Source organism: Agelaius phoeniceus, chromosome 2 (genome assembly GCF_051311805.1).
Source record: "Agelaius phoeniceus isolate bAgePho1 chromosome 2, bAgePho1.hap1, whole genome shotgun sequence".
Classification (NCBI taxonomy): domain Eukaryota; kingdom Metazoa; phylum Chordata; class Aves; order Passeriformes; family Icteridae; genus Agelaius; species Agelaius phoeniceus.
The window spans coordinates 113467272-113490059 of record NC_135266.1 but is presented as its reverse complement, the minus strand read 5'-3'; the positions used below and the strand labels follow the sequence as shown (position 1 = coordinate 113490059).

Sequence of the window (22788 nt, the reverse complement as noted above, 5' to 3'; positions counted from 1 at the left end):
GCCTTGGCTCTGGGGCTGCTCTCGGCCTCTCACCACTGCCTTTTTCTCACTTGCTGTCTGCAGCACTTCTGAATTGCCTTTTTTTTTCTTTTTTCTTCACCCATGCTTCAGAAAGTAAAAGGCTACAGGGGCTGTTGCAGAGCTGCTTTGGGGAGATGCCAGCCTCGTGTCCGCATGTGGGAGTGCAGGGACCTGCAGCCGCAGGAGAGAGTGCCCAGGCACAGAGGAGAGCAGGGCTGCATTGCTGGGTGGGAGCAGAGAAAAGGGGGGAAAAAAAGTCCAGGCTTTGGAAGGAGGTGGTGCTGGGAAGAACCATCTCAGGAGCAGAAGCGCAGGTGCTGACAGAGCTCCAGGTGTAGGCAATATGTTTTTCTCTGCCCAGCTCCCATCTCATCTGCTGTGACCTTGGCCTCAGCCCCCAGACCATGGCTGATGAGGGACAGAAAGCACATTTTGGTGGTGCCTAAGGGACTGGCCTTGTGTTTTGAAGAGCCAATAACCCCTCCTCTGGCGATCTAAAAACCTAAACGGGTCCTGTTCACCCGAATAGATGGTAACTGTTTCAACTGCCCATTGTGCTTCCTACCTCTTTGACCTTTCTTTCAATAGGCTTTGTACCTTCTGTCTTTTTCTCTCTCACTTTCTAGTCCAGAACCCTGTTTCAAAGGTTATTATTTAGAAAGTGCTTTGTACACTTTGCTTTGTTTAAGAATACAGAAATCAAACGTATAAAGGAAGGAAATAACACAACCTAACAGATAGGACAAGGGGAAGTGGCTTCAAGCTGCACTAGCTTGAAGGTTGGATACGAAGAAAATTTTCTGCACTGGAAGAGTGGTTAAGCATTGAAACAGGCTCCCCAGGGAAATGGTGGAGTCACCATCCCTGGAAATGTTAAAAAAATCAATAGATGTGACACTTCACAATATGGTTTAGTGGGCATGGTGGTATTTGGCTGAAGGTTGAACTTGATGATATCAGAGTTCTTTTCCCACCCTAATAATTCTATTCAATTTAGTGGGTTTTTCCCTAAACATTGGACTTTGTCATAGTCTCAAAACATGTTTTTCCAGGGACAATCACAGCCAGAGCAGCAGGCCTTCCCTCACTGAACAGCTCTAATCCATTACCTGGGATGCTGGGGGCCAGGCTGCCCCACACAAGCATCTTGTGGGCACTTGGTTGGCTCTGCAGAGTCAGCCAGGGATGACAGTGGTTGGCACAGGGCCACAGCTAAATCCCCTGCACTCTTGGCATCTCCTCCACAGTCCTCTATGTCTCCTCCTGGTCTGGGGATTTTATTAGTGCCGGAGAAATACTGGACTTGAGATGATTGTGTGAATGTGCCTGGCTTTGGTACCAGGAGAGGGGATTCAGGGCCAGGATACCCAAAGAGTACACAGAAATGCTGCTTTCAGCAGCATCTCAGATGCCTCCAGGCTGGTGTAAAATATTGTCCTGTGAACTGTTTAGAAGAAAATGTCTGGGACTGTAATCTCAGCTCGTTTGTTGGCTTTATATACAATGTTGGGAAAATAATGTAATCTCTCTGTCTCTGTTTACCCCATATAAATGAAATTTTATAGTCCTGAGGAAATGTGGTGAAGGGTATTTTTCATAAAGTGCTTGAACCATATTTTTTAAATGACAGAAAAAGAGGGAGAAGAAGGAAAACCTTCTAGGATCTCAATTTATTTCTATGGATTTGTTTCTAAATGCATGATTTAGGGAAAAAAAATGAATGCAAGCTCCTAGCTCAGACAAACAAACAAATCTACTCTGTGGTATTTTTTCTGGGTGTGTGTGGCTGTCAGAGGGAACAGTGATTGTTTATCTTCATCAAAGGGCTTTTCAGGTTATTGATAATTTTTGTCTTTCTGTTTTGAACTCCCTTCAAATCTGCACAAAGCACAACTCAGATTAATTTTAAGGCATTTGTTTCTTTGTTTTTTTATATAACTGTGCAATACAGCTTTTCCTTGGGGGATGGACATGGAGCTGCATATTGGATCTATAGTTACTTAGCCTTTGATTTTTTTAGCTATACTTTGTGAACTTTCTACATCTTTATTAACTGATACAGGGGCAATTTTATCAGGTTTATCTGCTGAAACCTAACCATATTAACATGTCCTGCTGGATGTGGTCAGTGTATAAATATTTAAATGGTAGCTGAAAAGATGGAGACTCCCTTTTTAGGAGTCACATGGAAAACATGAGGGGCAATGGGTTCAAGTTACTCTTGGAGCATTAAATGTGATGGTGTCAATCTTTCTTTACATTTAGTGCAGAATTGAGAAGCCCTCCCCTAAAATTTTGTCCAAACAATGCATTTTCTCACACACACTTGATGAAGGAAGCATTAACCAGGCCCAGTCATGAATCCCTGCAGGAGATGCTGCTGAGTTTTCCCAGAAAATGAACTGGTCCTATGTTGGCTGGGGGAGCTTGCAGACATTTCTGTCCATGGAGGTACTCTCAGCTGGCTGGGGTCCTGCACAGTCTGGTTTAACTGAACCTGTTCAGAGAGAAGGCTGGACTTGCCACGGTCCTTTTTGACCAGATTAATCCTAAAATTCTTCTATTCAGAATTCCATCTCCTTTGCCAAGGGGCAGTGTTTCCCTCACATTGGCTATTATTTTTTCCATGGAGTGCTATGCAGCGCTGCCACATTTATGCTGCCAAGCACCCAGTGACACAAGTGACTTTGTTTGCTGATGTGCCTGATCTTTTTGTGCAGATGCTGCATCAGTTCTTGGCCTCACAGATCCCAGGCTCTGCTACATGCTGGATGGATTCCTCTTCATTTATGCAGTGGTCATGACAGCCCTTTTTGTGAAGGCAAAGGTCAGTCTAACCCAACAAAGATCCATTTGGATTTGGTGGTGTAAGCTGGGCTGGAAAGTGGGAGTGGAGGGGAACCATCTCTTGGAATGAGACCTTTCTATTCTTTTGCTTTCTTTCTCTCTTTTTCTTTATTTTTTTCCCCCTCTGTTTCTGGTGTCCACTTGAGCAACCTAAAGCAGTTCTTTCCAAAGAGTATATGAGAGTGTTTTGATGTTACACTTATGGATACATCAGAGATTCTGGATTTTGTAGATGGGAAGTGACTGATCAAGAGTAACGTGGATTTTTTTTCTCCTGCTTTGTCATTGGAAAGAGAGGAGGGGATACACAGAAAATATAGGGAAAATGGCAAGCTTGTGAAGGATGTATTAAAATGTCTCAACAATTCAGACATCTTTGATACTATGAGTGTGATGATGCAACAACCCAACCACAGGAGAGGACTTGAGTAATTGTTACAAACGTGATTCTATGCCTAAATATAGACTGAGCTAGAAGGTTACTTTTAATAAAGAATTGAATGTGATAATAACTCAAAAAGAGTAAATCAATACAGAATGTAGTTTGACAGGGTTTTTGTTTAAACACTACAACACAAAGCAGCTGCTCTCATTGATCCAAAACTGCCCTTCTTTACTGAAATTTTGGCTTAGCAATTGATTTCTCATAATTATTGTGAGCAGCTGAGCCAAAGAGCAGCTACAGAAGGGATAATCCTTTACCTCTTTGTTAGCTGCCACTCACTTCAACTTATTGGGGTGGCACCAGAGCCCTGCAAGCCACGTGCTGCTCCTGAGGGGTGCAGGGATTCCCTGCAGGAAGCCCAACAGCTTTGCAGGCAGCGGGAGAACCAAAGTCCCAGGGAGGCACAAGATTAGGACAGGAAGAGAATGGAGAGACAGGTGCATAGGGAACAAACTCAGAAGTTTGTGAGCTGGTGTTATGTGAAATAAAACGACTTGGCTGCTGAGGGCAGGCTGCTGTGTGGATAAAAGTGCTGCTGCAGCAGGGGTTTGCATTGCCTGTAGCCACACAGGGAGCTGCTTGTGGGTTGCCCTGTTTCTGATGAGGGTAACTGGTAGGAGAGAGGGAATGAAAGGACTGAGGGGAGCCACTGTGTCTCTGCTCATGGAATGGTCTCTATGGTCTCTCTTGCAGCTCAGCCAGGCCTCTGAACCCCAGCTGCAAGCGGGCCAGGATGACGTGTACAACGTGAGTAACTGCTGGTCCTTGTTCCCTAATCCACCATCCAGATTGTGGGGCACAGAGACTGAACTGGCTGCTGGTCAGAAAAGCTTTGGGTGAGCCAAAAAGTAGGCTCATGTAGTAGTACTCTTGATGAGTAGGCTGTACATGTGTGCAGGAAAGGTAAAACCTCGCAGGGACAGCTTCTGGTGTCACCACTCTGCCCAGATGCTGGAGAGCTCTTGGGGCTGTTGGTTCCTGATTTGGCCCACTGAGCTCTAGGTTGGCAGGAGCCCAGGCTGTTTGCTGTGCTGCTCCATGGAACAAACAGGTTTGTGAGAGCTCTGGGTGTGTGTGCAGGCACTGTCCCCATTGCTGCTGCTGTTTGATGTGGGCTGGGCAAAGGGCAAATGCCAAGGAATGCTGTGGAGCTGCCTTTGCACCTGCAGCTCATCCACTCTCAAGTGTGTGGAGCCTGAGCTCCACACAGGCCCTGTGCCTCCATTCCCAAGCTTTCCTGTTGCCCCGCAGGAAGCCCTGCTGTACCAGATCATACCAGAGAAATGCCTTGTCCCGTGCCCTGACCAAGGGCAGCGTCTTTAGGCAGTGAAAGAGGACAAAGACCCTGCCTGAGCCTCCTCACTAAATTGCCCACTCATGGCAGCATTAAACTCGAGCTATTTTTGCTATGTCTAGATGTCTTTTAATTTTTTTTCTCACGCTTTTGACCATAGCCACATCCTGTGATGAGTTCTGTTTAACTCTGTAATGTCTGAACACTAATGCAATTTCTTTTCAGTTTAAGTGTAGCCCGTCACCTTTCAAGTAGTGCTCTGTCAGCTGTGTTATTTTGACCTGAAATCTCTCCTTTGCCCTTGTGCAAGGTAACCTTTTCCAGCTAAGATTTGTGTTGGGCATAAAATTTCTGTAGCTCCTTGATGCAAATTTAGATGAACAGCTCTTGCAAGAAAAATGAAGGTCGTGGCTCTTCGCTCTCCTGTGGGAGAGAAAGTATGAAAGTCAGAGTCCCTCCCCCTCATGCTCTCTGGTTTTCAACTCATTTCCACTTAGGAAAGGTGCTTGATGCAACAGCTTGCAGTTTTGTGTCATTTCCATGGCTTAAATGTAGACATTGCTGTTGACAGTTGCATTAGGGCGTAAAAAGAATTTCTAGTTCAATGATAGTCCTTGTGAGCTGAGCTGGGTTCCCTTTCTTTTCTAAGATCTGTTCTTATCTCATGATCACGATGTCCATCTCTCCCGTTTCAGAAACTCTCCCGCGGGCACAGAGACGATTACGATGTTCTGGGAGGAAAGCGAGGAGCAGACCCCGAGCTGGGCGGGAGACACCAGGTAACCTCCAGGCACATGTGCGCCTCTGTCCTTTGATCTGGTGCCTCCTCCCACGCCGTGTCACAGCGCTGCTCACACAGGCAGCCACCCCAGCGCCTTCCTGGGGAGGGAACGACGCGATTTGTGTCGTAACCCCGGCGGCGCGGGGGGCAGCAGCGAAGCTCCCCCTCCCCTTTGATCTCTGCGCCCCTCGCCGGGCTGGGAGCTCGCAGCCGTCGGGGTGGGAAGTGACACCCGGGCCCGGGGCGGATGCGGAGGAGGCCCGGCAGCGGTGGGTGTTTCACAGAGCTCGCTGCGTCTGATGCCATCAAACAAGCGCCCACAAAGCAGAGCAGCAGCCAAAACAACTCTTTGTGCTGCACGGCCCATCACTTTCAAAGGAAAAGGGAGGGAAAACCTCCTGCATCAGCAGGTGACAGCTGTAGGGGCTGAGCAGAGAAGAACTAAGTTTTACCAATTGCTAAAGTGAAATTAATTTCTCCCAGAACAAGTTGTCTGAACAGAGCCTTACAGGTGGAGGCAGGATGGACTGGAATGGGCAGGGAAAGTCCATAGAGCCACAGCTGTGCCATGGAGCAAATGCATAATCACATGGGGGATGCTGGTAGTGCAATGTATGGGCAACTTTTTTCTTCTGTTTTACAGCAGAGGAGAAAGAACCCTCAGGACACTGTCTACACTGTGAGTAGAGCACTCTGGAGAGGGCAGAGAGGGAGGGATGGCTGGGAACAGGAGATTCTGTTTTATAGGAGACTTTTCCCCCCTGCCACCCAATTTCAGCTCTGGTTCAAAACTCAACAGCTGCTTTTCAAGACTTCTCTTCCCTTCCACCCAACTCTTCCCAGCAGACACTCTGTTTTTGCTAGAAAATTTCTGCTCACTTTTGAGTGACAGGAGCAAAACACTGGGGAGATGTAGAAAAGAACTTGGAGCAAGATACCTGCTAATGCCTAATGCTAGTGACTAACCAAGCTGCATCCCATGTGATTGCTGCTGCAGTATTTCCTGTGCATGGACTCCAGCCCTGTGACTGCTCTCTGGCAAAGGCCAAATACCAGTGCATCCAAGAGGGGCTGCTTAGGAACCTCTTGATGGAATTGGTTTGACTCTGGCTAAACGTGATGGGTCTGTGCTCCGAAGCACAGATACAGGAATGTTGATTATCACATCTTAACTTGGGTCTTTCTGAGTCCTTGGTGCTTGAGGAATGAGCTTGTTTCCAAGACCTCCACTGCTATTGAATGAGACACTCTGAGTTCAGCTGGTTTTAAATGTGGCTACCCAGGGGCTGCCTTGGCTTTTCTATTGTCACACTGACTCTTTCCCCCTCTCTGTCTGCAGTCGCTGCAGAAGGACAAGATGGGTGAGGCATACAGTGAGATTGGAATGAAGGGAGAGGTGAGTCTTATTTTCCTTCCTGGTGAAAACATGGCAACAGAAAACATTTCAGCTTTTGGCCAGAAAACCCCTGACAGCTGCCCTGGCTGGGGGGGCTGAAGGAAGGTCTGGTGTCAAGTGCTGCAATGGTCCAGCAGCACTGGAAGATTTTGGGGCATGTTTCTCCAGAGCAGTTTGGAGCTGCAGGTTTATGGTTTCCCCTCCACGGGCTGCTGAGGCTGGCTGGTGTTCCAGGATCAGGAGAGCACGTGCCAGCCCCTCCTTGTTCCTGACTTCAGACAAGGAATAGGGGAAATGTCCTCCTTCCCACAGCTCTGCTCTCAAATGTTTAAGAAGGCACATATCAGTCACAGCTGAGAGTTTTTAGCTCTGTGCACAAACTGCTGGGGGAGGAGGGCTTGTGTCAAAAAAAAACCATCTGGGGACACTTGTTTATGGCAAAATGAAAAATTGCTCTGACCTACACAGGTTCTATTTTATGTCAAAGTGTCATATATATATATATATATATATATATATATATATATATATATAAAACCTTTCATTTCCTTCTGACACATGAAAAAAGGGGCATTTCAAAACAAAGTTTAGTGTTGAGAAATGCTGAAGCAACGCCAACATTTAATATCTTCCCCTTTTTTAGTCTAATGCTCCTCTGCCAGAGTCAAGCTGTGTCTCTGAGCTATGGGGTTATAAAGTTGCACCATGTTTTTTGAATGTTTCTGTTTCTGGAGGGACGAGAACACCAAAGCCCTTGTCCCTTTCCAAATATATGATCATTTAATAGCTTGCTGCAATTTTAACTGTAACAAGTACTACTCCTTGACACATTTGTGATACAATCTAATACTAAATAATCAGTGTCTACAGAAATGCTGCCAAATCTCTATACATACAATGAATCAAAGAAATAGCAACATTCTAACAGTATGACAGGAAAATATGTCAGCAAACGAAACCAATTTGTTTTTATTTTCTATCCTCTCTATTTTCTCCTTAACAGCCCTTGCAGCATGTCAGGGCTGGTCCAGACTTAGCAGGTGCTTTCCTGTGCAGAGCAGAGTCCAAGCCATGCACAGCTGGTACATCCTGTACCCTCAGTACAGCATGGGGGAACTCAGGGGCTTCTTTCTTTCTGCATAATCAGGAAGGCACCCATTAATCAGTCTATGCTTGTTTTATTTTCCCAAAGCAGCAGAGGCGGCGAGGCAAAGGCAATGAAGGTCTCTACCAGGTAGGCACCACCTCCCACAGCTGCTCCCCTCACCTGTGGTTGGATATCCAATGGCACTCACAGGGAGGCACAGAGAAGTGATTTTATGATGATTTTATGTCTGTTCATTTAATTATGGATGCACATTCTAGCATCAGTTAGCTCTTAATAATACACAAATAAAACGTACTCCAAAGATCTGCAGAACCAGTTAGGATGATTTGCTGTAGTCATATTTTCATCACCATTATTCAGGATGTACCTTGCCTTCAGGTAAGTAATAGCTATTTATAGCACACAAAAACTAAAGAATCACTCAGGAGTAAAAACCTCTGTAGGGGGAAAAAAATCAGACTCCTGCTCCTGAGTGAGCCCCTGCCATCCTGCTGCTGCCAGTCAGCCAGGAAGAAGTAAGCACTCACACTCATCCCTCACCTGTTTTTCTGGTTTTCTCTTTTTCAGGGGCTCAGTGCAGCAACCAAGGACACTTATGATGCTCTCCAAATGCAGCCTTTGCCCCCTCGCTAGGTGGGAGCCTCAGAGGGGATGGGCAAGAGTGAGAGATGCCCACCTGCTTTGGGGAGGAGAGGGGGGAAAGCCTTTTTCATCCAACACAAGCACTGTGTGTTTTCTCTGTGCAAGAACCTCCTTGGGTTGCTTGGTGCACAGAACCTGGACCTGGCCTTTTCCTTCTCTCTCTCCTCCTGAATTATGTAACTGCTTCTGCTATTAGAATGTACATATCTGTAAAGTTGTTTTCAATTATAGGGGGTATTAGGCTGATTTTTTTTTTTTGGTCAGGTTTGTGGGGACCAGACCACACTTTCTAACAATCACAGCTATTTCCATAGGTCTTCCTGAGTATTAAGACATGGAATTATGGCTTTAGTGCATTTAAACAATTTGCAAAGATTTACTGTATTTACTGTATTTACTTCCTGTAGTATTTATCTTAAGACTATAAGACTATTTCGCCCTTTTTGCTTTAAATTTTGCCTTTAAAAACCTGCTTCAGTGGAGGGCAACTTTTTTTCTTTAATTATAAAGAGTGACATGATGTTACCATAGTGAAGCAGAGAGGCTGAATGCCAGCTTTCCAGTAGGAAGAAAATGAACACCAATATCCAAAAAAAGATCAAGCAATGGCACTGCCACTCATCCATAAATATGAGCCAGGTAAGCTGAGTGAGAGACTTCTCTGAAGGCAGAAAAACAAAGAAAACAAGGAGATGGGTGCCCCTATTATCACTTCCAGACAACAAACTGTACAAAAGCCAACATAAATGCAGTTGCCAGCCCAGTCTCTCATGAGGCTGCCTCTAAAAGGTGCAGGTATCATTCCAAGGAGGTACCAGCTCAATAATGTCATGTGTTTTTGATGAATTAATAAAACAGTGCCACAGCCCTGTGTGTGTGTGTAGGGAGCAGCAGTGGGAATGGCACGAGCTCCTTACCTGAGGTGTTCAGCCTGTCTGCACCAGCCTGCATCCAGCAGCACCATCTCCCAGGGAAGCTGAGGAGGACAGGATTCCAGCTGGAGCTCCTACACACGTCCCACAAGCTGGGATGGGCTGTTGGGAAAATGCCCCAAAGCCAGGAATCAAAGGGACACTCACCTCCTGCTGCTGCAGCCTCAGTTCTGCCCGTGCCTCACGAGCCTGCACAGGGAAGGCTGGAGGAATTCAGCAAGGACAAATCCAGCCCAGCAACATCAGGGGTGTTTCACCTCAACTCAGGAGCTGACCAAGCCATCTCACCAGTCCTCACAGAAGAAGCAGAGCTAAAGCAAGGCTGTGGGAACAAGAGCTGCTGCTCTGGGTGCGGGCCAAATGAGGTTATGTCTTCTTTCCAGGGACTGGGTGGGTTAGCAGCAGAAAAACTTGCTGAAATGGGTGCTATGCAAGTTCCAAGGCAGTTTTACTTCTTTAAGCAGTAAAACTGTACCTGCAGTAGGTGCTTGTAGCTTTTAAAGAATATTTGCAATAAATTAAAGCAAAAAAAAAAGTAAACTGAGACATGGTAATGAATGCTTCTTGCAAAAAAAAAGTTCCTAGATCCTTTACTGTTCTCTGCAGTGACAAGAAAAATTGAGAGAACTGGGTGATAACTGAGACAGCTGAGCTGAAAATTACAGTAAAGTTATGCTGCAAAGCACTCGATGCAAGAACAAAGAGTGCTGAAAACAGCTTTCTCTTTTTAAATCACCATAACTGTATCTGCAAGATGTAGAAGCCACAAGCTTTGGCAGTGTGAAATACCAACCACCAAACAATAGGAATGAAATTCTTTGTGGGGGGAAAAATCACCTTATGCTCTTTATATATCAATGGATACCTTGATTTCAAAAAGCATCCAACGCTGGTTTTGGGGCCACTCACTGTGGGGTTGAGCTGAGTCTCCTCTTTGCCTTCAGGAAGCAACTGAAGCTGTTTCTGCTTTTGGGAGAGGAGCTGATAAATACAGAATTAGAACAAAAGCTTCAAGCAGAGTACATAAAACCCAGGCTCTCCTCCAGTTTGAGAAGACAAAGGGCACCAGATCAATCTTCTGGCCCAGTCTGATCCATAGGGGAAGAGCAATCAGCCTCTCCCGACACATTTAAAAACTATGAACAAGTGCATACATGTTAAAACACTTGGAAAATGGTTTAATGATGTTTACAACAGAAATGAACTGTACAATTACAGTAAGTTTAATATATATAAAAAATTACAGCAGACAAATGCATCTACACAAAATCTACCTTTTCATTCTGATTTACTGTAATCTACACAATCTCTCAATGCCTACAGCTATCTGTAGGCAACCACTGGGAAAATAATAATAATAATAATATAATAATAATAAAGGACATCTTTAAAGAGACAGCATTTCGCCTTCCTCCTCACCCTTAGTGTGATCAGCAAGGTTTTGAAATGTGTGGGACTCTCACATTTCAGTCTCCAGAAAAGCTTGGGTTGCGTTTGGGTAGGGTACTCCCACAATGGCCCTTGATTTCAAGTGTTCTGCTGACCTCAAGTGTATAAATGCAGTGTATGAGGAAGGCCAAGGGAAAAAAAAACCTCCCAGCCAGTGTAAGCAGGCAGTTGCACAGAGCAGTGAAACCATTAGGACCAAAAACTTGTCTTATTTAGAAAAGAAAGCAAAAAGGGACTGCCCAGACACTACAGACATTCACAAATTCTCATTTCTTTGAAAATTATGATCAGATTTAGAAGAAAAGGCTTGGTTTTCCACTCCCAATTCTTCATACAAAGGGGTAGTTTTCAAACTAACACTGTAAATACATTTTTAAAACAGAATTTAAGCTACTTCCTCTTTGGCCCACCCCTTAAAAACAGTGAAACCCCCTTTGCACTGAGAAAGAACCTCAGGTCAGTGGGGAAAACAAAAGAACATGCTGTCTCTTTAAAAAGAAAGAAAGAATCCCAGTTGGGAGCGGCCATCAGTGAAAATGCAATCCAAATTGGCGGTCTGGTGGAAATTCCTCACGGAATATTATGTACAGTTTAAAAACCCTTTGTAGTTGGTTTTTCTTTTATTATTATTTATGAACACCTAGGCAGTGAAAACCGTTATGTTAATACATACATAGACACACCCAAAACATACAAAAATACTATTATTTCAAACTACTAAGAATAGGACAAGTTCAGTTATCTCCATGCTATGACTTTAAGAGCATTACACTGAAACAAACAAGAATTTAAACGACAATTTTTTAATATCCCAGAAATATACCAAAATATACATCTAAGCTTTGGAATTACTGAGGTTAGACTAATGCAAGTGCTGGGTAATCGTACTTAATACACAAGTCTAAGGTTCTGCAGGAAAGAAATTATCTTTGGTATCTGCATCAGGCTAATAATATTAACATTTGGATTTTGCTTTGGGATAGAGCTTGTCTGACCCTAGAACCAAACACCCCCCAATCAACTGAGATTAAAAAGATCCATGTAAAAAGTTCCTCCATTTGCAATCCCCCCCCAAAAGTTAAAAAGTCACAGGCATCTACCTAGCATAAAAGGTTGAGAAATACAATGCATAGTTGCACAGTGGTGCTGCAAAAATAAAAGAAATCTAGAAAAAAGGAACTAGAGGAGAAATGAAAAGCTGCTTCTTCTTCTTTCAGGGATTTCTCACAACAGGACAGCCTCTTCCAAGCAGTGAAGGGGGGGGAAGCTCAGAAGTGCACCTCAGCGTGTATTAATCAACATCACCCAGCCCCCAGAGGGTTAAAGCACCCAGCAGAGCAGCCAATCCTGCACCCAAGTCTTCAGCTCCTTAACCCACCTGCGAAGCCCCGGCCTCCCTTCCCAGCCTGTGTCCCAGATCTCACCCTGGGGCCGGGAGTTGCTGCCCGGGCTGTTCTGGAGCCCCAGGCCAGGCCGGCCTCACAGGTGGGCTTGGTGCTGAAGACGCCCTTTGTCTTTGGTTTGTTTGTTTGTTTTGAGTTTATACAATCATTAGGAAATCTTTGGTTTTGGCTGGAAATTTTAAAAGAACAAAACAAAACAAAGAAACCGCCCCCTCCCGACTTATAGCAGCCACCGTGACCTGACAAAGCTTCTCTTTCCCATGGGGGTAGGGGAACTACATTCAAATAAAGATGGACCGGGTTAAGGATGCAGCTTCTGGCCAGGTTGGGGAGTGGGGAAGGGATACAGGATTGTCAAATAATAAAGAAGAAAATTAAGTATTTGGAGATTTCTATTTTTTTTCCTTTTTTTTTTTTTTGTTTTTTTGGTCATGTTAAAAAGTGAGTAGCATGTATGCAGCACTGGGCTGAGAGTGCCTCCTGGCCCTGGAGCTCAGCGTGGCTCTGAGGTGGGAAAAGGCAGCGTGGGTGGCCCTTTTCCATGGAGAGTGGAGGGGAGGGGGTGGATATTCACAGACTGATCAAGAGGACCCCTTGTAACCAAAGGAAATAAGATAAGATTGCAATTTGCCCTCACTTTGCAGTAGCTTTTAAGCAGCGACATTCAGAGGCGTTAGGGGGTCACTCCCCAGGTTGCAGGTCACGGGGTGCTATAGGCCAGAGTTCAGTGTTAATCAAAGGAGGGAGGGCAGACTTGGCAACTCTGTGGGGTTTGGAGAAAGTTAAAGCAAGTTACTCAGTTACGAGTTAGAAATGAGGTATACGACAGCTCCTGTACCTGTGGCGGATAAACACCCCACACCTACTCACACCTAGCCTTAGATACTACCACAGAGGAAGGAAATGGAACAACGGCACGGCGGGGACACAGCAGGAGCTCCTGCCCGGGCGCTCGGGGGGCACTCGGGGCCGGAGCTGCTCCAGCCCTGCCCCGCAGCGCTGCCTTCCCTTCCCCGCGCTGCGGGGAGGCGCGGCCCGGCTCCCCGGCAGGGAACGCGCCGGGAGCGGCCCGGAGCTCCAAGTCTTTCTCTTTGCGTTTTCCCCTCGGACTCGCTCGGACGCAGGGAGCACCGGGGTCACAGAGGCCGACACACATGGAGAGTGAATGGGGGAAGAACTAAAGGTTTTGTCTCAACTGCCTTGTTCTCAGGACACTGTCACGGGTGCTCTTGTTCCTAAATCGTTTCTCAAGGGGGTTGTGCGATCTCCACGAGTTGCCCCTTGGCGTGCCATTCCCTAAGGTCTTGGGATTCCTACTGTTAAATAATCTCAGGGTTTTATAGCACCACAACGTGCCGGCTTGGAACGCACACGAAGTTATGACATTCAGGGAACAGGGCTTCTGTAGCTGCTGCCACAGAATTCCCCAAAGGCAGTGTGAATCCTGAAGTGGGGCCTACAACAGATAAGACAATTTTGGGAGGGAAGGGGAAGCTAACGTGATAAATTAAGTATCTTACGGTATTATGTAAAGCTCTGCCAGAGAATATTCCCCAGCAGACCGACACAGTTTTAAGACAGATCAGCGTTTTGGTCTGAGCTACTTGACAATGTCCTGTTTGGTAGAGAGATGAAATAAGGCAGAGGGGGTATGTTCCAGTTCTGGGGCTGAGCCTCAGCAGCACTAAGGAACGCCAAAGGTATCATCTTCCCTCGCCTCCCACAAGCTGTTTCATTTCCTTCCTCAGATTTGTTTTCCATAAAGCACACCTTGTTTTCCACTTCTTTTGTTCCAAGTGCTCTTTTCTTTGAGAAGTCATTTCTTCAATATCCCTATTACCTATCTATAAATCTAACTAGCTCTTTGAAAAGTCACACAATATTAATACCACTTTTACATAATGTCAGAACAACAATTCTATTAGTAAAGCTTTCAGTGAAGTTCTGCAACCCGATTGGTGTCCGGAGGAAGAGTAGCTGGACAACCCGCTCTCCCCCTTCCTCCCTCCCTTTCTTCACAAGAGCTCACCAAGTTCACTGATAAAACAGCTCAGCCCAATAGCACGATACATGAACATGTACAAGGCTACTTTGGGGAGCAAAGAAAGGAGTCTTCAAGGTCCCTCCCTTAAGAGAAAGACCATCTGCAAAAGCCGTTGAACAGACTCTGACCTTGGACTACACTGCTTCCACATTTGAAGGAAAGAAACAGTTTTCCCTGACTGTATCCCAACATCAGCCTAAGACCTGCAGCACTGGGCAAACCCCAGACACCGTTTGTCTTCACAGAGCCGATGCAACTCCATGCAGAAAAGGTGGGAGTACCCGCAAGAGATGAGGTCCTTAGAGGAAGGGACACTGACCCAAAGCTCAAAAAACCCCCACCCAGCTTTTCCTCTTACCCGCTCTGAGAACAGCAGAGCTGACAACTTATCAGTGCCTTTGGTTCCCTACGAGGCCACTGGGAATTCTCCCTCCCCAGTGGAGTGGAGCTCCTTTAGAAACGCAGCTCTCGCTCCCGCGCGCAGCCGGCGCTCACACGCACTCGCACACACACCCACCCACGCACACCCTGCCCTCCTCCCCCGCTCCAGCAGCCCCGGGGGAAACGGGCAGGGAGCCTTGGAGCCCACCCGGAGCTGGCTGCAACACCCTCCCAAGGCAAGAACCACTCGCTCTTCTGCTACTGCCACCGCAACACCGAGACATCGGCCAGGAGAACGACCTGGTCCCTCGCCAACAACGCCTCAAAGCTCCTCTCCCACAACCTTCTCACAGTATTTCAACCCTTTCAGGCAGACCAGCCAGGTGTTAGGAGTAGGTTAGCTTTCACCTCTCTCAGTTTGGTTTTTTCTTTCATAGTTTTTGGTCTAGACAGGATTAGCATTGCTATTAGAAAAGGAAGTGTTTAAAAAGTTTTCCACCTATTATCAAGCACTACAAGCCCTACATTCAGTAACAAGACAAGGGGGATAAAAGGAACCTGTTTCACTTTTGCTCTCCCAGATAGATTAAGATGCGACAACCATTCTTGTCCCTCCCTGGAGTTAAACACAGCGGACCCAGTTCAGCTCTGGAGCAACTCAACTCAACCGAAACGGATTTCCAGCCCCGAGGTCGATCCCAGCCCAGTACAGCCATCTCTCCCCCGAGCCTCCTCGATAGTTGTTGCCTCATCTTCAGATCCCAGCAAGGGGCAAGGAAAGGCCGAGAGGGAGGGAAGTGTGCGCACACTCGAAAGGACCCTGAACAGCAACCCCACCAGTAACCTGCATGCCACCACGTGCTGTGCTGCAGATTAGACCACAGATAAACCAACCAAACAACAATCCCAAACCCAGGAGCGACAAAATGTTTCCTTTGGCAAGACAGATACAAGGAAAAAAATTTATGAGCAAACATTTTCCTTCTAACACAGTCAAACCCCCTTCTCTGCCCCCAACATCCACCCACCCCCACCCGACCCTATAAAGTTGTAACCTATAAACAGGATCTCAAATACATACAGCATAATCATGTTTATCAATCATAATAAACCATCAGTTCAACTAAACTCTACAGCTAGAATTATCTCCACTATTTATAAAGTTTGCTTTTCTCTTCTGATTTTTTCAGTTTAAAACCAGTTCTGCGACAATGCTAAGCTATGCTGAGGTATTTTATGAAGGTGCCAGAAGCCAGCTGCTACCCACAAGTATTGTTCTCAGAGCTGTATGGTGCTACCTTTCGCTGAGGGAAGAGGGGGAAGGAGCAAGGAGGGAAAGAGGCAGAGGGATGGAGACAGGGAGGGAGAAAGGGGGCCCAGATTATTCCAGTTATGGACGGTTCTTAGCAGGGCATCACTGATGGACCTAAAAGCAGCCCCAAGACAAAGCTCAGTAGCTGCTTCATGTTCAGGAATTTGGTCAGAAAAGAAGTACCTGATACGTTCTACATGCTGACCTTATTTGTCCACATGAGTCAAAGATGTCTTTTCTCCCACAGTTAAACTATCTGTAATTTCAGTGCAATCTCCCTAATGCCCTCCTAACAGCATCCCAACAGGGGTAAAAATTCAGAGCATGTCCCCACTTGGAGTATCCTGGGAGAAGTGGCAGACAGATCAAATGCAGATAGAGAAGTTGAAAAAAATCAAGGTGTTTTTTTTTTTTTTTTTTTTTTTTTTTTTTTTTTTTTTGTGCATTACTGTGTCCATGTGTGAAGATATGCAAATAGAGGAATTGCTTTTCATCGTTCCAAAAGCACTGAAACTACTTGCACTGACACAGAGGGAACCAGGTACCACTCACAACGTGGAGACAAAGATATGGACATCTTAAGAAACTGTGAATTGTGAGCCAACAGGTTTTTGAAAAAAATCCTCCCTGTCAAATATCTTTAAAGTATTTTAGGGGACTCCCCTCTGGAAAGAAGAGAGAAACTCACAAGCAGCAACAAGAGATTTAATGAGTGAGAAGGGCAGAACTTGTGCAAGGTAGGTATCTTGAATTCTATATTGCTATAGTACTTTGGGAGGGAGAGGGCAGATGTCCTGGTTGCAAAAATAGAAAGATTTGAGTTGGCTGTGTGAGAACTGACAGCCATAAATGCACTGGGGAGCAGCAGGCCAGCTTATTCCTTTGGTAATACTCCACCCTAGGCAACATCCAACAGGGATGCTGGGCTACAGGGTGTGGAGAAACAGCATTTAACCATTTCAGGCAGAACAGGAATAGGGAATAGTGACTCTTTGTAAAGTTAATGCGGCAGTAAAAACATCTACATATTAAACTTCCAGTTTAAAACCAAGTATCATTGAAAGTTTGGACCATGCATTATTTTATCCCTCCTAAAACACTCTAATGACCATGAGAAGCTACCTGCCTCTTTAAGATAACTGTATCTTTATATATGTCTTTATCTAAGAAAATATGAATTAATATTTAAGGTAAATTAGATGTTGCTTTGGTTTAGTATCTGTGGTATGGCTCCAGCTGTAATGGTTGTGCTGCTTCATTGGCAACAACAACAAAAAAAGAGGGAATTCCCGTTTTAAGGAACGCTGCTTTGCAGGAATGTGCACAGAGTTAAGGAATTAACTCTCCTGTGTCCTTCACTAACTCAGCCACAGAAATGTGTCAAAGCACCCCGTGTGAGGCTTACAGAGGTGGCATTTGAACATTAGGTCACAGTTCCGAGAGATGTCACATCCACACCACCTCACAGTGATTGATAAAAACGTACTTCAACTAACAGGTGTTGTACAGTGACTGAGAAACAAAATAAATGCTCTGGAGGAAATCTAAGCAGAGGTAACAATTGGAAGCAGCCACACCTGGCTGTGTGTACTTTCTTTGGGCTGTTTGTGAATCCTTCCACAGTGACAGTGGAGAGTGGGTTCTAAGGTGACCAAGTGTGCTAAAGCCAAAGTGTGCTAAAGCAAAACACGTTTTTCTTAAGATCAGAAAAAAATGTCATCACCAAGCTACAAGACCAACTCCTGAAGCCATTCTTTAAATTGTTTTTGACCTTCCGGGCATATCTGTGTTTGTTTTCCTGGAAATCTCTTGCTTTTTGAACTATCCCTGTCTGCAGGGAGAGCTTTTCACCTTATCTTTTCTTGCCTGGGTACTGTGACATGCTTGCAACTATGAAAAGCAACCCTCTCACCTTTAAATACAGAGACATGGAAGTCTGAAAAAGAGATGCTATTATCCTTTTCCAACACACCACCAAACTTCCTGTGATCATATTTACTGGGTCTGTACACAATTGTTATTGTTTCTTTTCAGATGCATCAATTTCTGCTGCCAGCATGATGACGATTTAAAAAAGAAACTTCTTCTAAATTCTGGTACATGATCTCATATTCTTTTCATTCTCTGAAGGAGCACATGCACTCTAACCTGGCAGGTGTACACCCACTGCCAGTCTGATTCCTGTCTTTCACCTAAACACTGGAGGTAGCCAGCATCCATGAGGAAAAACACCGATAGGGATGAAAGGCAGGCTCCAGGAACAACATTCAGTCAGTCACAGGGATGTTTTAGGGGACAATGAATCAGAGCACACTGGCAATGGATGCCATAGGATATGTGCTGTTTGGGTATTATGTCAGTTTCTGCAAACAAAACCAAGCTTTTTTGGATATGTGGCTACTCTGAGTTTCCAGTTTCTCTCAGAAAAAAAACTCGCTAAGAAATTCCCTGGAATCTGGGCCCCAGATAGGGTGATGGGGTAGAGAAGAGGAGGGTAAAGAAAGGGATATAAGGTGCTCACACCAAAGCCATGTGACCAATGCAAAGGTAGTCAGGAAAAAAAGCAGATTTTTATAATAAATAAACCATCCAAGCTGCATTAGTGTTCCAGATATGTACTCAACAAGACCCTCTCCCAACCACAAACCAGCAAGAATGGGACATGAAAACTCATTCAGACAGCTAATGGCACAGTCTCCTGGAACTGTGGAGAGAGGATTTTCCACTGATTTAAGGCCCACCTTTCTTTGTGTTTCCTAGATATCTGCAAGGACCACGCCCCCCCCACCCACCACAAAACCCTTGGGAGGAGGGAATCCATCCGAGATGAGCCCGGTGGTCTCCCCCCCCAACCAAAAAAGCTTCCTGATAAATTGTACTTTTGCACAGGCGTGAAAGTAAGCAGGGACTTTCAGAGTCAGGAACAAACGCTACAGCTGCGGTTTTCCCCATCCTCTTACTTCACTCAAAACAAGTCCAAGGACTTGCATTCCTTTGGTAGAAACTACAGACCGTGCTGTGGCCTCCAGACCAGCACAGTGGGCACCAGCATCTTCTCTTCTACTTTTTCCCTACCTCCCTGAAGCTCACCCAGCTGTACCTGTTGCTGCTCTGAAGCTTTTGCTGTGGGCCATTGCCATTTTTGCAGTATTATTCATAGCCCTAAAAGTCTCCTGCACAGCCTGAAGACGTAGAGACGTATCAAAAATACAGAGATTCATCCATACTGGGGGGATAAAGGTGGGACCTCTTGGATAACAATCCTCTGACATTGCCATTCTATTTACACATCAAATAAAAGAAAACAAATTAAAATCAAGTTAAGAGTCTGCCCCAAGGATAACACAAATTACCAACCAAAAAAAAAAAAAGATTAAAAACAAGCAGCAACTTTTATATAAAATTAATAAAAACAAAAGACAAATGAAAAAGAAATTGTCAGTAGCATCTATCGCCTCTCTGCATCTGAACTGCACTTACACAAACTAGTCCATTAGTACAGCAGCTTGCTAGAAATTGACTTTGGTTCAAGCTTAGTTTTAAAAAAATAAAACATAAAAAAATCAAAAACACATAAGAAACGGTGGACGGACATTTGTTAGTTTCCCTGCTTGCAGTTCACTAGTTTTGAAGTTTTAGGGGTAATTGGTTTAAATATCAGTAAAACAGGAAGGTGGAGAGTTAGAGATGAACAGAGCAAAACCATGGTGGTGGGGGGAGAGATAAGGGGTTCTGCCACTTGAGTGCAAACACAACTCCCACATGCTCAGGTCACAAACCAAAGCATGTGTGGAGTTTAAAGTTGCTGCCTTCCGGATCTTGGATGAGAAACTCCAGGATCCCCCTGAATCATCAACAAAACGAACATAGCTGCATCAGCTCATTATTTTAGGACACTCTGGTGACAAAAGAAAAGGGGGTGGGTGGGAAAGGGACTCTTCTAATACCCTTACTAGCTAAAAGTAATTTAGTTTTGTACACATGGCAGAAACCTTTAAATCCATCAGGAATGGAAAGTTTAACGTGAACTGCATTGCAGTGATCCAGTCTTCTCTCTTTAAAAATCATTTTTCTTTTTTGGTTCAGACACTGGATTGTATATTTAAGAATATACAGATCTAACTTCTGTACAGTTCATTACTCCTTCCTCATCCACAAAAATATCCTTTGCTCCACAGATCAGAATCACCCTTGAAAAGTGAGCTGCAGTGCCAGGCGCTGGCCAGAGGCGCCGATTGCCACGCTCACCCCGCAGCTCAGAGACCATATGAGATCAGCCCGGGGTGTGCAAGGCCCCAGAGTGGCTCTGTTGTGTTGGCATTAACAATGGCACCTTCTGTTCCCATAGTCCTGGCTCCTGTCTTTTGCAGCCAGAAGCACTTTTTGTTTTACTAGGAAGCTCTTCTAAATAGTGTTGGAAGCATCAGACAAGGAATATTGCTATGAATGGGGAGAATGTGACCTTCTGAAATCCGGTACCAACTCACCTAGAGGGTATCTAGGACTCTAGATGCTGCTTTAATGCTGCCAATTAGCCTGGGTCATGATGGTTTTTAAATATTTGTGTGTGCTTTTGCACAGCAAAACGAAATCTATGGAACAGAAGAGCCATCAGTATTGTCACACAATCCACACTCGGGAGGTCACATCCCACTCTCTGAAGTGAAAGGAACCAAGCACACGAAGCTAAGAGCAGAATTTGGCTGTTTTGTCTAAATATTTGAGAGAAGAATGGCAGTTGGGAGCAAATTCCTACCTCTGCTTACAAAGCAGAGACCAGCCTGGAAGTTTGCACACAATGATCTCTGCTGCTGCACTGAGCTTCCTGCACAAATGATGAACATAAATTCTTCTGACCCCTACAAGTAGGCATTAGACAAATTCAAGGATGAGGAAACTGTTCAGAACATTTCCAGAAGATTAGGATAGAAAGTCTATTTGTGCTCCATTCTTCCTCTCCACCCCCCCACCCTCCCCCCATGGTGTGGGAGCTCGCTGAAAATAATCCAGGAGCAAAAGACAAATGCGTCCAAACTATATATATAAAAATAATAATAATAATAATCATAATAATAATAATAGAGATACACCAGTAATACAGGCCTGCCTAAATTGTACCAGTTAAGAAAGGAACCCCCAACATGATTGATACGATTATAAACACCTTGTATGACATAATGGCCTGTACAACAGACCTATAAAATGATAATTAAAAAAGAAAGATATTTAGACCAAAAAAACCAAGAAATCCCCTTCCTATGTTTGAACTGATAACCCACCTTAACTTGTCATTGTGACTGCTGGAAATGATAAGTAGTCCTTTCACTTTTTTTGTGTTTTTGCGGTTTTTAGTTTTTTTGTGGTTTTTTTTTTTTTTTTACATTTTTGGTTAGAAAGTTCTCCGATCCATGAAGCGATCCTGAAAAGACAGTGTTTATTATAAAATTAGGCAAATGTCTGTCCCAGCTTTAAATCCTTCCTGTTTTGCTTTTGTTTTTTTTTTTCTCCTTTTTTTTTTTGGTTTTTTTTTGTTTTGTTTTGTTTTTTTAAATATTTTTCCTTCTCTCTCTCTCTCTCTTTCTCTCTCTCTCTCTCTTGTCCCCAGCAACACGGTGAGAGGATGCCCATGGCATTTTCAGTCCATCGACCGGGCTGGCAGCCGATCCCAGCGCACAGTGACCCAGGCTGCTGGAGCAGAGCCCAGCCCGGCTCACTGTGCCTTGGAGGCAGTAGTGGTGGTGGACGTGGCCCCGCTGGCAGAGGCCACTGTGAGGAGAGAGTTCTGGATGGACTCGGCTGAGGTGGAGGTGGCGTGAAGGCTGGCGACTGGTCCAGAGGCCCCTGCGGAGGCTGCAGCTGCAGAGACCAAGCTAACTGGGTTGCTGGTGAGCAGAGAAAGGTTCTGAGGGTTCAGGAACAGAGGGGCAGTGACGATGTTAGGGGTACCTCCAGCATTGGCAAACACCAAGTTTCCAGTTGCATCCAGTGATGTTATTGGAAGAGAGCCACCGGATGCAAGAGCTAAAAATAGGGAAAGGTGAGCAGGGAGGAGATAACATTAGCAGTAAGCAACAATGCAAAATGTGCCTAAAAGCAAGGGGTCTCTGCATTTGCCTTTCTCTGATGTGTGTGCTCTCTAAATCACTTGTTTGCGGTTTTTTTTTTTTCCAAATAACCATCAGACAAGATCTTGCAGATACTAAAACACATCTTTCATTTGCTGCTAAACTAATTCCACTGTGCCTTTCTTCAGCTCTTCTGGCACAATATTGGTCTATGTTTTCTGCCACAGAGAGGCTGTGCACCCAGGCAACTTGCACTGGGAAGGGCTGAGATGAGGGTTCACATGAAATGACAGCTATCACAAGATGGAGAAGGTCATGTAACCTTGAGCGTAACATTTTAAATGTTGACATATAACCAACCACGGTTACAACTTACTCTCATGGGTCTACAGCTTTCAGTCTGCCTTAGATTATGATCTCCTAAATTTATCTGTGACACTTTATGAAATGGTTCTTTCTTGCAACCTAGAAACAAGATTTGTTCAGCTAGTTTAGAGGATATTTGAACACACAGGTTTTACCTAGCTCTTTAGACACTTGTACCACCCAGTTTTTATGGGTGGCAAACTATGAACAACTCTTGCTGAAGCCAGTGGTAACTTTTGGCTTTGTGTACTTCCAGAACAAATAAATATATCCTCTTCTGAATGTGGATTAATGTATTTCAA

At 44.9% G+C, this 22788-nt stretch overlaps 2 protein-coding genes across 9 annotated transcripts in view; one reads left to right on the top strand and one right to left on the bottom strand.

Moving 5' to 3' along the window:
• Positions 1-10010, top strand: part of CD247 (CD247 molecule) — a 47062-nt gene extending 37052 nt beyond the window's left edge. Inside the window, 7 exon segments of the mRNA XM_054650863.2 lie at positions 2742-2848; positions 4007-4060; positions 5303-5386; positions 6032-6067; positions 6728-6784; positions 7977-8018; positions 8460-10010. Of these exon segments, the coding sequence (XP_054506838.2) occupies positions 2742-2848; positions 4007-4060; positions 5303-5386; positions 6032-6067; positions 6728-6784; positions 7977-8018; positions 8460-8525 (446 nt within the window). The 3' untranslated portion in view covers positions 8526-10010.
• Positions 10011-10617: 607 nt separating this feature from the next.
• POU2F1 (POU class 2 homeobox 1) overlaps positions 10618-22788 on the bottom strand; it is a 112261-nt gene continuing 100090 nt past the window's right edge. For all 8 annotated transcript variants that reach the window (XM_077174568.1, XM_077174564.1, XM_077174565.1 and 5 more), the window contains one exon: positions 10618-22076. In XM_077174568.1, the coding sequence (XP_077030683.1) occupies positions 21766-22076 (311 nt within the window). In that variant the 3' untranslated portion in view covers positions 10618-21765. The remainder of the gene's footprint in view (positions 22077-22788) is intronic.